This window comes from Ruditapes philippinarum, unplaced genomic scaffold (genome assembly GCF_026571515.1).
Source record: "Ruditapes philippinarum isolate M1 unplaced genomic scaffold, ASM2657151v2 ctg1047_1_1_1_1, whole genome shotgun sequence".
NCBI classification, from domain to species: domain Eukaryota; kingdom Metazoa; phylum Mollusca; class Bivalvia; order Venerida; family Veneridae; genus Ruditapes; species Ruditapes philippinarum.
Genome location: NW_026859122.1, coordinates 95,796 through 112,165, shown reverse-complemented (window position 1 = coordinate 112,165; position 16,370 = coordinate 95,796). Strand labels below are relative to the sequence as shown.

At 34.7% G+C, this 16,370-nt stretch overlaps 2 protein-coding genes across 2 annotated transcripts; both read left to right on the top strand.

Moving 5' to 3' along the window:
- Positions 1 to 5,991: 5,991 nt before the first annotated feature.
- On the top strand, positions 5,992 to 10,284 carry LOC132755340 (troponin C, slow skeletal and cardiac muscles-like). The gene is made up of 6 exons (XM_060746211.1): positions 5,992 to 6,441; positions 7,527 to 7,560; positions 8,011 to 8,154; positions 8,701 to 8,836; positions 9,766 to 9,881; positions 10,112 to 10,284. The coding sequence occupies exons 1-6, from the start codon at positions 6,439 to 6,441 to the stop codon at positions 10,153 to 10,155; spliced, it is 477 nt and encodes a 158-aa protein (XP_060602194.1). The 5' UTR covers positions 5,992 to 6,438; the 3' UTR covers positions 10,156 to 10,284.
- Positions 10,285 to 12,483: 2,199 nt separating this feature from the next.
- Positions 12,484 to 15,696, top strand: LOC132755320 (uncharacterized). The gene is made up of 2 exons (XM_060746175.1): positions 12,484 to 12,745; positions 13,369 to 15,696. Exon 2 carries the CDS (start codon positions 13,370 to 13,372, stop codon positions 15,479 to 15,481), a length of 2,112 nt encoding a protein of 703 aa, XP_060602158.1. The 5' UTR covers positions 12,484 to 12,745; position 13,369; the 3' UTR covers positions 15,482 to 15,696.
- The last annotated feature ends 674 nt before the right edge of the window (positions 15,697 to 16,370 follow it).

Here is a 16,370-nt window from a genome sequence, read left to right as displayed (position 1 = left end):
AAAATTGGCCGGCCCCAGGGGACATTGATTTTCCTTATATGTGTATAGCAAACTCTTAAAAATCTTCTTTGAAAAAACCCGAATAGCTAGAGTTTAGATATTAAGCATGAGACTATTTATAGTAAGTGTCTACAAAGATTGTTTAAATAAAAGCCCTGGGGTCAAAACTGGCCCTGCGCCAGGTATGTCATTGTTTTTAACTATATGTGTAAAGAAAAAACTTGAAAAAATCTTCTTTTAAAAAACCCAACGAGCTAGACCTTGGATGTTTAGCATGAAACATCTTCTAATGGGTGTCTACCAAGTTTGTTCAAATAAAACTCCTGGGGTTTAAACTGGTCCCGCTCCGGGGGCCTATATACAGGTGAGCGTCTTCAGGGCCATCATGGCCCTCTTGTCTTAAAAACTATCACAGCCGTGTATTTCACATACTGGATGACGCCGATTTGATTTTGAGGTCACGGGCCTTAAATGTCATTGTTTCACTATCACAATAACTTGAGGTTTATAGGTACACACATTTTTGTCCGGACTGTAACTTTGTCATGCATCGAAGGATTTAAGAATAACTTGGCACAAATGTCAACCACATCAAGACGATGCTCATGTCCGTCCGTGCGTCCCCACTTGCACAACAATCATGTCCAGACTGTAACTTTGTCAAGCATTGAGGGATTTTGAAATATAAGTCGAACACGATAACGTTTATATTAATCGGTCGTACCATTATGATATAATAGGTTGTTCAAGTCCTTCAATTATTAATTTTGCATTTTTATTGCAATATAGAAGAATGAAAGTGGGGAAAACACGTAAAGCCGAGTAGGGTAGTGTTTAGAGTTTTCAGATTAATTATGAACATGATTTTTAGAGTTCAAATCTGCAATTGTGCACATTTCTTGAATATGTTTTTTTCCAGTTAACATTTAATAGTGTGTCACGTAACTTTTCATTTTCTGTTTTATAATGTTTTGCACAATATAAAGTTAAACTTATGACGATAAAGCAAAATCGGATAAATTTGATTTTTAACTCATTGAACAGATTAAATAGAATAATTATCAGTTTTATTCCGTATGAAACTCTGAATTCTATTCGCCACATTTTAACAATTTTGGCTCATTTGTATATATTAGTCTTCCATTGCTCAGTTATCACCCTAATCACGTTGTCTTATACTTAACTTGTTGAATTCGAATGTCTGTATAAGTAAATGTTCTCAAATAGCATTGTGCTAAAATCCAGTTCTTTTGTAAAAAAAAAAAAAAAAAAAAAAAAAAAAAAAAAAAAAAAAAGAAAAGAAAAAATAAACTTACCTGGATTCGAACCAGGGTCTCCACACTCACAGATCGAACACTCTATCACTACGCTATAATGCTAAACGCATAAAAATGAGTGACTGATAAGGTGATTAAAAATTTAGGCGATAAGTAGTATTATTTTATATAAGAATTTTATCGACACCCCTATTTGTCAATATTGATGTAAACAGATAATGAAAGGAATGGCGAACTACAAATGTCTATCACATGACAACGATGTGTCGCGTTCAAGAACCACGTTCCTTCTTCAAAGGTCAAGGTCACACTCGTATTTTGATCGTTCACGTTATCACAATCAGACATTATAGGTACACACATCCGTGTCCGGACCATGCATTGAAGAGTTTTAAAATAACTTGGCACAAATGTCTACTAGTCCACATCAAGATGACGTGTTTTGTGTAAGACACATATTCCTGCTTCCAATGTCACAGTAATGTAGTTTGAAGGTACTTATGCTCATAAGAAGAGTTTGAAGGTACACATTGGTTCCCAAAGTGTTACATTATCATGCATTGAAGGATTTTAAAATAACTTGGCATAAATGTCTACCACATCAGTATGATGTGTCACATCATAATACCTGCATGCTTAAGAAACCTTTTCGGGGGTCATTCGTAACTTGCTTGACAGCTATTGTTTTTTCTTAACAGCGCCTTTTCATACTCCCTATTATGTTTCTGATCGTTCTAACGAGTATAGCTATAGCTGCCCATTCTTGGGCCAACATGGCTCCAAGCCCCTGGATGGTTCTGGGTTGCAGTTGACGAGCTGAAATCTAACCTGCAGCTCATTCCACAATGTTCTATGTAAGGTGAGCGAGCTGGCCAGTCAATGTGCTCAATAGACTTCCTCTCTAGGCAGTCCTGGCCCTATGGGGACGAGCATTATCGTCCATTAGAATGAACTGATCGCCAACTGCTCAAGCACACAACCTAACCTGGTTGTCTAAGATGTCGTCTATGTATCGCTGACCTGTCAATGTGCGTCTATTTAGCACAACCAGGTTGGTTGGTCCACCCCAGCTGATGCCTCCCCACACCATATCTGACCCACCTCCGTAGCGGTCATGCTGAGCAATATTTGCAGCCTAAAACCGTTCACCACGTCTTGTTATGCACGCCTAAGTCTAGGCAGAACCTGGACTTGTCAGTGAACAGAAAGTGTCTCCAGAGTTGCATGGTCCACCGTGTATGTTCCATGGTCCATTCCAAACGGGCCTGGTGATGTCGACGCGTCAATGGGGATACGTATGCAAGTTTTTCTCGACCGCAAATTACCCGTATGCAGCCTTCTACGTACCGTCTGCGTAGAAACACAGGTCCCCGCAGCATTAGCAAGGTCGTTACGAAGAGAAGTTGCTGTCGAAAACTTTGTACGACGTGCCTGAACGACCAAAAACCGATCCTGAGCTGGTGTTGTGACCCTTTGCCGACCTCCAGAATGCCTCTTGGCGGGTGTACCATGTAGCCGGTATCTATTCCAGGCTCTGGTGATGACGGTGTGGTGTACACCAAGTGCCGCACCAACCTGGTGGAAGGTGGCCCCCTTCTGCACCATCCCTACTGCACTCCATAATTCTTCTCTCCCTAGAAGAGTTGTAATGGATTCATGTCAGGGGTACTATGTCAAAACATTGTGATAAGAATTTCAAAAATTGGAAAGAAATCTGTTTTATGCTTGTGATAATAAAGAAATTAACTTATGGTGTCCCAGTGCTTATGAGTAGTATATTTTAAGCCAAGGTCATATGATTGACTCGGGCCTAATCTTAAGAAACTTAATTTGGATGAAAATGAAAGCCCCTAAAAAGTTAACATATGAAAGTTGAAAACTGAGTCTGCGATTTTAGTCATTCGGAATTCGTCGCTAATTATTCATATTTATTTTGGAAATTATACAGACTTGCTAGTTCTACCTCGTAACTTGATGTAACTATAGAAAGTAAGTAGCAATGTATGTTTTTTAAACTCTTGAGACACTAGTATTAAGGAAGAATAATACGAAATATGTCGGACTGTCCGAATAGATTTAAGAATTCCCTTTGGCACAACAATCGTATCAGAAATAATCGTGTCCAGGTCATCTTACTTTGGTTAAATAATACAAATAGAATCGCATAATACAATAAAATAAACGGTGTCAACAAATCCCAGCAAATTAGCAGAGAGTCGAGAAGCGATTGCATTTGGAAATGAAGAAACGTGCATCATCTCTCGCACCCTAAACACCGAATAAGCAGTATTCAGAAAAAAATATTTCACAAACATTGTGTACATTATTTGGTGTCAAAATATTTGTTTGCGAATTCGGTTTATGACAAATTCAATCCTTAAGACAGTCACGGCGTTCCATAGTCTTCCATATTTATGGGCGGGGTTGCATATTGAGAATGTCGCTCTCGGCGGTCCCTCCTTTGTGTTTTATAGCTTACACGCTAATGTTTGCCAACATGTTCATTGTTGCGGCAGCCTCCGTGTCCTTCGGTCTAAAATATTGTCTGCTTCATTTAAGAATTCGCTCATTTTAACAATTTGACTTTCAGCAATTTCGAAAGCCAGTAAAATTTTTTTTAGCATAGTCAAGTTAATGTTCCCTACATGTTGAACATTTTTTATTTAGTTGTGTGCTCTGCATGATTAAAATATTTCATTGAAATACCTGCCCTTCCGATGATGTGGTATATAGTGAATGTTTTTTAAAAGTTGGTCTGTTATTTAACATTTCTTTTCAATTCGATTACCAGAGAACCACTTTACCTTAACAGGATGATCGCATGCATTCCAATTTTTTTACTTAGGTGATTAAATCTGAATGTCAACTTAACCGCTCGGAAGAGGATCGTGTCATTTACAGCTTTCAAATTTCATAGGTTAAAACGACATGCTGGATGAGACCTTTCCTATTTACATGTTTAAGTGACATAAGTCAAAGGTCGTCGTTACTTTGAATTATACAATGAAATGAAATAAAATGTTATACACTGAAATAAAAGCAAAATTCGTGAATGGTATGATATGATGACTGCGATAGGTATTAATACAATCATTTAACGACACAATTATTCTTATACTTGTTTGGACACTAAAACAGATGATGAAACTTGGAAATTCGGAAAATGTTTGTTTCGGCATTAAAGGAAAGAGCGCGAATGAAACCAAACTATAGGGAAATGCGTAGGAGTTTGATGTAGATGATCTCGACATAGGCTCTTCTTTGAAAATCTCCAACACCTCTTAATTGGCATTGCGCTTTGATTCATTTTTAGCTCACCTGTCCCAAAGTGACATGGCGAGATTTTGTGATCGCAATTTGTCCGTTGTTGTCCGTAAACTTTCACTTTGAATGACATCTCTTCATAAACTGCGAAGCCAGTTTCATCCGAAATTTACAGCAATGTTCCTTAATTGGATGGTCATTTTTGAAATTTGTTGAAAGAATTGAATTCCATGCAGAACTCTGGTTGCCAACTTACAAAATCTCCTTTTTAAAAAAGAGCTCGAGCTTAGATATTTAATTAGCATGAAACATCTTCTAGTGGCTGTTCCAAGTTTGTTCAAATAAAAGCCCTTGGTCAAAATTGGCCCCACCCTAGGGGGTAATTGATTTTCCGTATATGTATGTAGTAAAAACTTTAAAACATCTTCTATAATCATTATACCCCCGCACAACAAAGTTGTGCGGGGGGTATACTGGAATCAGCTTGTCCGTCCGGACGTCTCCCCGTCCGGCCGTCCGTCGGTTTTTCCTTGTCCGCCCAATAACTTGAGTTTCCTTTCGCCAACAGTCTTCATATTTGGCACGGAGGTTAGTCATGATTAGAAGATGACCCGTATTGATTTTGAGATCACTGGGTCAAGGTCACATGGGCTTTGACTTAAAAAAGCTTGTCCGCCCAATAACTTGAGATTCCTTTGACCCACAGTCTTCATATTTAGCATGGAGGTTAGTCATGATTAGTAGATGACTCCTAGTGATTTTGAGGTCACTTGGTCAAAGGTCAAGGTCACAAGGGCCTTGACTAAAAAAAGCTTGTCCGCCCAATAACTTGAGCTTCCTTTGACCCACAGTCTTCATATTTGGCATGGAGGTTAGTCATGATTAGTAGATGACCCCTATTGATTTTGAGGTCACCGGGTCTAAGATCAAGGTCACAGCTAGGGCCTTGACTTAAAAAGCTTTTCCGCTCAATTGATTAAGAATGCTTTGGTCAGCAGTCTTCATATTTGGTATTGAGGTTGTTTATGACTAGTAGATAATCCCTGTGTCAAAGGTCAAGGTCACAGGGATTTTTACTATAATAAGCTTGTCTGCTGAAATGCTTAAGATTACCTGTCCGCAGTGTATTGATTTTGACATTTTCACATTTGAAGCATGGAGAATACATAACATAGAAATGCACTGGCTTAGTAACCTCAGAATTGGCAGGAGGTTGTCCTCGAGCTCTAAATGGCCACTGTTGATTCTGACAAAGTGGTATGCGGGGGTATTCACGCCATGACAGTGGCAGTTCTAGTTTTTATTTATTTTGTTAAAACTATTGTTAAATGTTCCAAAAATCAGTTAAGACTTTAGTAAATAAATATAATTTTTGGAAAAAGAGAGTCGACGTCACATAGTTACAGTTCTCCTAGTTTAGCCGAGAGTAAAACGTGGTAATGTTATAAAGCAAATAACTATAGGATATAAGCATTTATTTACACTAAGCTACTGATTAAAGGTGGTATAATTAGTTTAATCATACTTTGATCTTTAATCCAGTTAGAAAAGTTAAAAGGATTATTTGGAGATTAAAATATAAAAAAGTAGCACGATCATAACAAATCATCTAAAATAAAGTTGACAAACATTGTATATGTGGCTGATTGTTATTTCATGTTTATTCTAATCTTTTATATTGACCTATTAAAATAACGACTTTCCATTAATCAAATATTTGAGTAGGACAGTTTTGTTACTGTAGGGTATTCGTTATTAATCCACCTTTTTATTGGTGAATTGTTCAAACAAAAAGCAACATAATAAATCGTCGAGAAGCAGGTGGAAATCAATCGTATAATCAATATGCTGTGATATTTTGCGAGAGGGTAACTTTCATATCGCTATTTATGGAATAATGGTACGTTCAATTATGAGTATTTACTTTTGTTTTATTTTTTTTGCTTTTCAACTTTCAAGGGTTATGTTTTGAACTAGCATATTTTGAAGTTTTATTTCTAGCCTTTTTTCTGTATGTGTTTCATTGCTCATGTTTTTTAGAATAAGGATAAAATAAAACTAGATATTCTATAATAACTCAACCATTGGGTATGTACACATTTTTCATTTTTTACCTGTTATACTGTAAAAAGAAACTTACTACATTGTTGAAACATGTTAAATTCGGATACTTGATTATTATACATAAATGATATTCGTGGATCATTTGCGCCATTTATTTATTTATTTATTTGCAATTCGCAACAACACTTAGCCGTATCAGTGTCCAAGACCGCGTTTAGCAGATCAAATATTCACATTTTCAATCTTAAGTTAGAATATTCATTGGTCGAAATAACTTTTCCCGCTTAATATATTTGTACACTGTTGTATACTCACCAGTTCATGTAATTATATTTTTATTTACTTTTACATTGCTTTTATCTCTTTTTTTTGTATTATAAATAAAGAACTCGGATTGAAATGAAATTAACATTGAACATGTATGAAAAAGCTATAGATATGTATATCTAATAATCTAAAAGTAAATTAATTACATTTATATAATTATTGAATGTATGTACATACTTTTCTCATTATGTGCTTATTACATCCGCCAAATATGGCTAAGTTTTAGGCTTATAGCCAATAAAAAATCTGAATATTGAAAATAATGTTTATTAATCTGACCGAATGCTAATCATGTAAATATTATCTGACCTAATGTTAAATATATTGCACTTAATTATGTGTTTTTATACAGTAAAGAAATAATTTCAATATTTCTAATTATAATTAATAACTTTATGGGCATTTATTATTAAATTTAATTAGTTAAAACTCGTTTATATGTAAATATGTGTATTTAAGAACTATAATTAGAATGTTTTCCCGCCTAATAACTGTTCATGTTACACGAAGATCGTTCCATACAAATAGCTTATGTGATTTGTGGAGATTATTTCATTTTAAGCAGTTAAACATTTTTTCTGTTTTTTTTTCAAGGATGTGAGGGAGCTTACTGAGGAACAAAAGAGAGGTAGGTGTGTTTCTAATAAATTACCGGTAATTCTTGTTTTGAAGTGATTTTAATTGTGTAGGCATAGTGCGGAAATAATATTCAAGTTATAATCAAGTGCTAATGGTTAAACAGTGTCATCCCGTTAATGTATCATCACAAGATGTTTGTAATGATCTTTTCTGTTCTGAAAGTTTACAATAGCACTGTTAATTTATTGTTAATTCATATGTAAATGAATCAGAAAATAAATGCCACAAAGTGAATGTTACCATCATCCATATTTTTTACATAGTTATATTTACATCGCGAGTAACCTATTCATAGCAATGCTGTTTCACTCCAAAGGCTTCTTCAAAAATTTGAAGAACATTATTCTTTGTTTCATTTAAAAAAAAAACCGGCAACTATGACTCTGCTATGCAAAAGGAACTCTTGTATGGTACTGACAGTTTAATCTCTGTTTATCAGAAATCAAGTCTGTGTATGACTCACAGGTGAAAAATGGTTGTCCAGGGCTCTCTCAGAAACAGACAAGAAGTGCTTTACTGAGACTTGGAATCAAACCGGCATCTTTTGACATAGAAAAATTCTGGTTCGATTTGGACAAAACAGGTAAGTTTAATATAATTATAGAATAATAAAATCTAAAACGTCTGACTTTGCACTGTGATTAGAATTTCTTTTAGATAGAATATAAATTTATGATTATAGTATTTAATACTGAATTAGTCTCATCACAATACAAGTATTCTCGGGTGCTTATATATGTAGTTATATATCACATATATAGCTCGTTAGGGTCTTATGATTCTTCCAAATGAGGACGCTTTCCAGCTACATTACGGAATGTCGTTTGCTCTACTCGGTTCCTGCTCGTACCTCTGAAATAATGCACGGAAGGGTATCTTCCACCAGTAAAGCTTGAAATTCGCCGAAGGTTTCATGTTATTTCTGTTTATTAATAATTTCCTCAGCCATATCAAAGTCCAGTTAGTCTAGTGTGATTTTATACCTTCTTATGAACCAAAAGCAGCCACGTTATACATATAGTTCTACATAATTATGATGTAAATGCTCTGTCCCTGTTTGTAATGTTTCTATATAGGCGTCCTTGACCTTGTAAGTTTTTACAAATGAGGTAATACTAACATGTTTCAGAGGATAATTATCTGACATTAGAAGAGTTTGAACGATTGCGATGTGAGATCAACTCGGACCCCGAGGTGGTGTTACGATGGGCGTTCAACAAGTTTGATACAAATAATGACGGGACAATAGACAAGGATGAGCTGAAGTAAGCAGTCAACTTAATGAAATAATATAAAGAAGCAATATTAGCATTAGCATGATTTTAACAACAGTGAGTAAAATGGTACACGTTATGGAAAACATCGCTCAAGTTGCAAAGAGCAATATTACTTTAGTAAAGTCATCATGATATTGGACGCTATTTTGCGTAGGCTATCTGACTTTTACTATGATTGACAATATGGCGTTAAATTATGAATTTGCAAAATCATGCAATGAAATATTTTTTTTATTTGTTTGAGTCGTCAGACCATACAAATTTTAGACCCTGATATGCTTATTTGCAAAATCCACAAGTAGTCCGTCACAAACTCCTCGAAGCGGTTACTTCCCTTTATAAGTACACTAACGACGAAAAATTAAGGGGAGATCACTGCGTAAAGATTGTCTAATGACAGGCGCATCAATTTTCAGACCTTCTCAGGGAAGAAAAAAACAATTCCCGATTGGTCGAAGATTTTTAATATTGTGTAATTCTTTAACATTTCCGCACATTACCGGTAATATATTCAAATGATTTTGTTATCATTTTAATCAATGAAAATTGCTCGGCTATTTCCGTAATGCTTCGGATTAATGTGATAGCCTAAATGAACATTTGTTATTTAGACTTTTTGATAAATAAAATAAGGATGTTGACTCTAGGACAGGGACGAATTTAGGCAGTCGACGATCGATAATCAGTTTCTACCATAAGTACAATGGTCACCGATAATTTAATTCACGTAAACCAAGCGCTATTTTTAGCAACACTTTCGCGCGTATTACACAAAGAGTAGTGAAATATTATATACATGTGAGAAGACTTTTGCTAAATTATTTCACAGATAAACATGTTTGATTGCTTTTGTGAAGCATGTTTGGTGATAAGTTAATTGTTACGGTCTGTAAAATGATGGATTTATTTTTACAAAGGAAGTTGCTGGCAACTGTTTATGACGACTCAGAAGGAGAATGGGTAGATGATGAATTTGTAAATGATTGTTTAGTTCTGGCAGACGGTAACAATGATGGTGTTCTTCAAATTGAAGGTAATAGAATATTTTATTTTTTAAATGTTAGACTTGTCAAATATTAACTACATGGATTTCATTGTTGAATTATAATAAAAAAAGGTTCAGAATTTGGATATAATAACGTAAGCGCTTTATTAAAAATTCCTTTCCTCACCAATATCATTTTTTTCATTGAAATAACTGTATATCTTTTTTTTATGTTACATTTGTTGTTATTTTTGATTAACAGAGAGTTTTTATTTCAGAATTTGTCGACATGTTAATACAAAGGACAACAGGGAAGAACTGATTAAAGCAACATAACATTATTATTGTATTATTTTCATTTGTGTCATGTGCAAATCTTTTAACATATATAAATATTAAAATCTTACAAAGAAACAGTTCTCATATTACACCTTTTTGTCTGTCTTTAAAGGAATAGAAGAACATACCTGACAATATTTTAAAAAATCTTAAAATTCGTATGTTGTTTTTATTTACTTTAAATGTGTCCCCACAATTTTGCTCCACAAAGACCTACACACTTCTGAATTAACTCCTTTCATTAATTAAAATTGACTGCTGTCTTTTAATATTTTTATGAATAGAAGGGTCCATCACGCACGCGCCTTATACATCTTTGTAAGATATCTAATAACAGACCACAAAGTCGTTGTATCTAAATGGTCGTATGGCATCTGGTAGATTTACTGGTGAAATTATCGACCTTCTGCTGACAATTTGAGTAGCTAGCTCCTCGAAATATAACGGAAAATGATGATGGGTTCTACGTCGCTAACCTTTTCTTGCATCTCAGACAGGATTATCTACCGTTTACACCGGTGCTAGAAAACTCTGTCTTACACCCCCATGTAAGACAAGTCGCGTGCTTTAAATGACGTCATTGACGCGCGCCTTTTATGAATGAATCGCGTTCTTAGGATGACGTCATTTTCCGTTATGAATGAAGTTATATGTTCATACGCTACTATAAGAAAGAAGTGCGTAATGAGAATATCAGTTTCCATAATTTCTGTTCTGAAAATAATTGATATGTTATATGCAAGAAAAAAAATCAAACACCGGCAATTGGTAGAGACGGGAATATCTAGCTCTCGGGGAAACTGTTTTGCGGAAACGCGGCATAGCCACGTTACCGCCGTAAACAGTTACCCTCGAGCTAGATATTCCGGTCTGTACCGGCAGCCGGTGTAAGATTCTTAGAAGATATCGAGCAATGTTGACTCAACAAAGAAAATTCTGATGCATACCATATCGCTTATCAAATCAAATACCAAAAATACGTGTCCCCAACATATCTCGTTACATAAATTCAGGTAAAACGATCTGATTATTTTATTCACTGCAGCCTTTTTTGTCATGGCTCCAAATATATTGTGTTCCCAAATTTAAATGAAGTAAAAGTAATGCATTTTATAGCTAAGTTTCCCCTCACTTCACTTCTTATTCTTCTGGTCATTTGCGATCCTTTATTGATTGGAAGACTAAATATTCCTTAACATAAGCAAGCCGATGCTAGGTGGCGTACCAGGTATTTCACTTTATATATCATTTCTCTCATGAACAGACTCTGCAATTCCCAAGTTAAACTATGTTTTCATTGTTCTCTTATAAGAGAGATTTTGCTATCATAGCAAAAATAGCGCGAATGTTAGATATAGCCAAACAATTCATGTTTCAAAACAAGAAAAGTCTATCTTTCAAATGTTGAAATTCGACTTTTGGAAAATATATATGTCGTCAAAGGTCCAAATATAGCTTACAACATGTTTTTCGTCCAATCACCAACAGTCAGGTTTAAAGATAAATCCTTAAAAGGCATTTACTGCCGATAGGAAGCATTTATTTTATCTGACAGTTTTCGATAATGACCATTATTTTCGTAAGCATGTAAATGATAATGTATCAACGGTATGTTTATGAACTTTATACGAAGGTCTTACATTTGAAGAAATTAAAAGTGTATTTTTATTTAATAAATGAATATACATGTACTGCAATCATTTGACTGTGTTACTGTATAATAAAAGCTTGTTATGAAAAGTAATACAAATGTACTTATATGAATATAATTTCATGAAGTTTACGTTATCCTTGCATGTTCATTTCTGAGTCTAAATAATAATTTCTATCAGTTGATGCGGTGAGGTAAACTGAAAGTAGTTCCGCCAATGTACTGCCATACAATCAGCAAACCCGTGTTACATATATAGGACTGTCACCCATTTGAAACGCCCACAATCGGGATTAAAACAGATGGAAAGAGATAGGCAAAATCTGGCCGTCCTGAACGAACGAAACTTTATCCAGTATCAAGCACCACCACCGGAATGACAAACATGTCACCGCAAGGACCTCATAACGAAAGTAGCAAAGGAGAGTAAAGGGGGATTTCAGAAAGGAAACGAATACTTGCAGTACACAGAAATACACAGTAGTTAAGACACCTACGCAATCAGATAGATCAGATCTTTTGATTATTACCATGTAAGTGTCTTTTTCCAAGTTTTTTTTCTACGTTTTTTTCCGTGTTTAAATGGGATTTTAAGTGTTGTGTTTTCCAGTTTCATTTATAATCATCTTCATAAGATCATTAACGCAAAACATTTTTATCACAATACACGCGTAATTTATATATTTCTATTATCTATCAATCTGTTTTAAAGTGTACACAATATTTAATGGAATAAAACTTAAAAAAAGTATTTACAGTGGTGAGGAGATTGTTGATTAACTCTACAACAGTGCTTTCATTTAAAACAAGGAAGAAGTCAGTTTATATTGATAAGGTCCTACCACTATTTGATACAGATCCGTGGATGAATTTATAAATGTAAAGTTCCATGGTATAATATCGGAGCCGATATCCAATAGAAGTAAGTGTTGTTGATTTTTCCTCGCTACAGTTTACATTTAAAATATACACGTTTGAGATATTCATCCTTAAAAAAATCAGCAAATATCTAGATACGATTTGTGGTTTTAATTAATTAACTAGTGACCAAAGAACTGAATTTATCATTTAAATTTATCACCCAAATATATTTCTTTATTGACTATAAGTAACGGTTATTTTAGAGGCTTTCAAGCTCTATAGTTTGTAAAAGACATGAGGTAGTTATCCTAGGATTATGTCAGACATGGGCGAGCTCCAGAATAAAACCACCGATCATCTCTTAGCAAGCTGGCCATCTTTCTGTTTTTCAACATGCCCAATTTTTCTTGTTTCCAACATATTTCAACATGTGTTTGCAGTTCTTCCAGCCATATTAGGATTGAAGCTCGTCTGTTTAACAAACCCTATTACTTCGGGAAAGTTATAATTATAACTTAAAGAGAATATAAATTTATATTACAACAAAAATAGTTTCGCTATTTCGTCAGTTCTCATTTTGGAAAATTTCCCTGAAAATGGTTCATAGTTTGAAAGGCTAACAAGCCTATAGAAGATATTCAGCATGGTAAAGGTTAAAGAGTTTTCTATTATGTTGTATTACAGAATGGATCAGGCAGCTGACATTAAAGAACTCTCGTCATTGATGTTATCAGAAGTTTTGAATGATATTGGCGTCAATGAAAGAATGGTGTTGAAAATGCGACAAGTAAACATGCTGAGAGAGACTATGAGTAATATCACACTCTGGTCAATTGGTGATAATATGACTACATATTATCTAGGGAGTCAGAGTGAAGGAACAACTACTGTCGGACTTCAGTCAGACTTAGATATACTATTCTTTGAAAATGACGTCAATGTTATACAAGACTGGTCAGAGTGGGAACACGGCAAAGTAAACTATTTGATGATACAAGATGAAAACACTACTCCTGGGTATTGTTTCCTTCAACTTCTCCAATCTGATGAACCTTTTCCTGCCATTGTGATTCCTAAAGAAGATCATATTACTGATAGAAATGGAAGAATATTGTTGAAAAACAAATTGAACAATGTTATTTCTCCAGATGCTTTTCAGATCGGTCCATCATTTGCTTTACATGGACATTCAGGAATGCTTGATGAAGATTTTGTGAAGTCTTTACCCTGTAAATCTTGGCCCCAATCAGCGTCTGTCTGGTTAGAGAAAGTAAGTGTAAGTAGATGGTTAACACAGGATATAAGAAGATATGTAGCTGGCACCGGATGTTTTGTTGTAGCCACTGGAAGTAAGGTCAGTAAGTATCCTGAACAAGAATGGAGAATATCTACTACACTGGCAGAGAGATGTCTTATGTTTAATTTGAATATAACACAAATAAGATGCTACGTTTTAATGAAAATGATTCTAAAATCTTACCTGAATCCCGAAGGTGAAACACATTTATCAAGTTTTATGTGTAAAACAACTCTGTTACATAGCATTGAAAACACACATCCAAGTATATGGAAAGAAAACAATTTGTTAGTATGTTTATCATATTGCTTACAAAAATTACACAATTATGTACAGTATGGTCATTGTCCCCATTTCATTATACCAGGAAATAATTTGATGGCAGGTCAGTTTACAGCTAGGGAAAGACACACACTCTTGAAAAGGATAAACAGAGTCATAAATAATGACGTACACATGTTGCTTAACATTTGCATTGACGATCTAGGATATAGATTGCAGGAAAAGCTGAATATAGTACCTCGAAGAGTGTACAATTTACAGACCTCTCTTGAAGTTAGTGAATATTGTTCAACTATCCATTATATTAACTTTGCAAACGCTATGAGTAGCAATCACAAAGGGGTTCTTATAATTGTACAAAATGAGGAAAATATTGGAGCGTTGAAGACAATTCTTTACAAGCTACTAAGCTACAGTTATAGAAGTAATGGACTAGAACAAGCCACGTGCAGAATTGTGGTATCACTTCTATTGGCAACATTTGGAACAGTTCTGGCATCATCCTGTATTGGTAAAAATAAACAAGTCTCATCTGAAGCATTAGACTGGTTATCAAAAGGCTTGGAATCAGACGTTACATCTAGCAGACTTAAACTTGCCTCAGTGTACTATTGTACAGGAGATATGGTAAAAACTGAATTCATTCTGAGATATATCGAAAATCAGTATTTTTCTGTTCCCATCTTACATTGCTGTAGCTGCTGGGATCAAACTCCACCAGAAGTAACAAAAGAATTCACGAGGATATGTAATGAGGAAAATGTTGACTGTGTCAAACATATTACAGCATTCTGTGTCAAGTTCATTAAGGCGGAGATCAACTGTGTTCCTCATGAACTACAATATGAAATGTTCAGATCTACACAAGATGATATGTTACATAGACATGCAACAAAAAGCAGAGGGATGGACTGGTCTATAATAGATTCACTAATTTACCTCTACTTCCTACAATATAAGACCTACCGTCAACTAGGAAAATTTCAAGAGGAACAACAGGCACTACGTAAACTTTCAAGAGCCATAGCTGAAGAGGAGAATCTTGGACATAGAGAAACAGCTTTAAATATTTTAGGACAATGTATGGAACAAGAAAACCGACCTCAGGCTGCATTTAACTGCTACATTCGTTCTCTACACCTACGAGCTAGAAATAATGCAGCAAGGGTACACATTTGCAGGCTTCTCTGTAAATTATCGGTCAGTAAATACAATTGAAGATCAAAAATATTATAGGGTTGATATTAATATAAACAATTAAGTTTAAAGTGACCATGAACAGAATTTACCACGAGTCAAGCTTACAGAATTTTTCCAAAATATCGCGTTTCGTTTATTTCTACTATTCTGTATCAATACAATAATGCACACTTATATATAGATATAATAATAATAATAATGAATTTTCAGAAAGGATTATAAAGAAAAAAGCACGTTCTTTTTGTTCTTATTCTTCTTTTATTATCATTATTTAGAGGTGGATTTGTTTTATTGATTAAGGTGGAATTCCCTAACATTAGGGAAATATACCACAGATTGTGCTATTCGCTATTGGAAATAGCGTTCACAAACTCAGCCATCTGATCATTGCCGTGGATTATCTTAAAATACATACATGTTTTTAAATAATAAAGTACATCCTTGGGGTGGGGTAAGGGAGGGGAGAGAGAAAAAGAGAACGAGAGGGGCGATGACTTGCATTTACCACAGCCATCTTTGTACAGACTCAATCAAAATATTTCATTGCGATGTTTAGGACGAACTTGGTGGTACCTTTTTTGAAATATTTTTTTTACCTTTTTTTAACATTTTTTTCTTAAAATGAGAATGAATTAAAAATGTTTTTGACATACTTGTTAACAAAATATGACTTACTTGTTATCTAACAAAGAAGGAAATAGAGAAAATAAGAATCTCTAAAGAAAGCCGAACACGACAAAATTGACAAGAGCCATGTTAGCATGGCCACCCCCCGCCGAATGTGTTTGTTGATTGGAAGAATGTTTATGTAGTAGAGCAGAATAATTCAATTTAAAGAGGGCTTTTAGTAATGAAAACTGATGGCTGACGTGATTATAGATTTGAAACCAATGTGAATACTGATGGC

Excerpts from the sequence above, each read along its gene's own strand:
- LOC132755340 (XM_060746211.1), top strand. Across the intron at positions 7,561-8,010 it reads TACTGAGGAACAAAAGAGAG|AAATCAAGTCTGTGTATGAC; the intron begins GTAGGTGTGTTT and ends TCTGTTTATCAG. Across the intron at positions 8,155-8,700 it reads GTTCGATTTGGACAAAACAG|AGGATAATTATCTGACATTA; the intron begins GTAAGTTTAATA and ends AACATGTTTCAG.
- LOC132755320 (XM_060746175.1), top strand. The coding sequence starts at position 13,370 with ATGGATCAGGCAGCTGACATTAAAGAACTCTCGTCATTGATGTTATCA.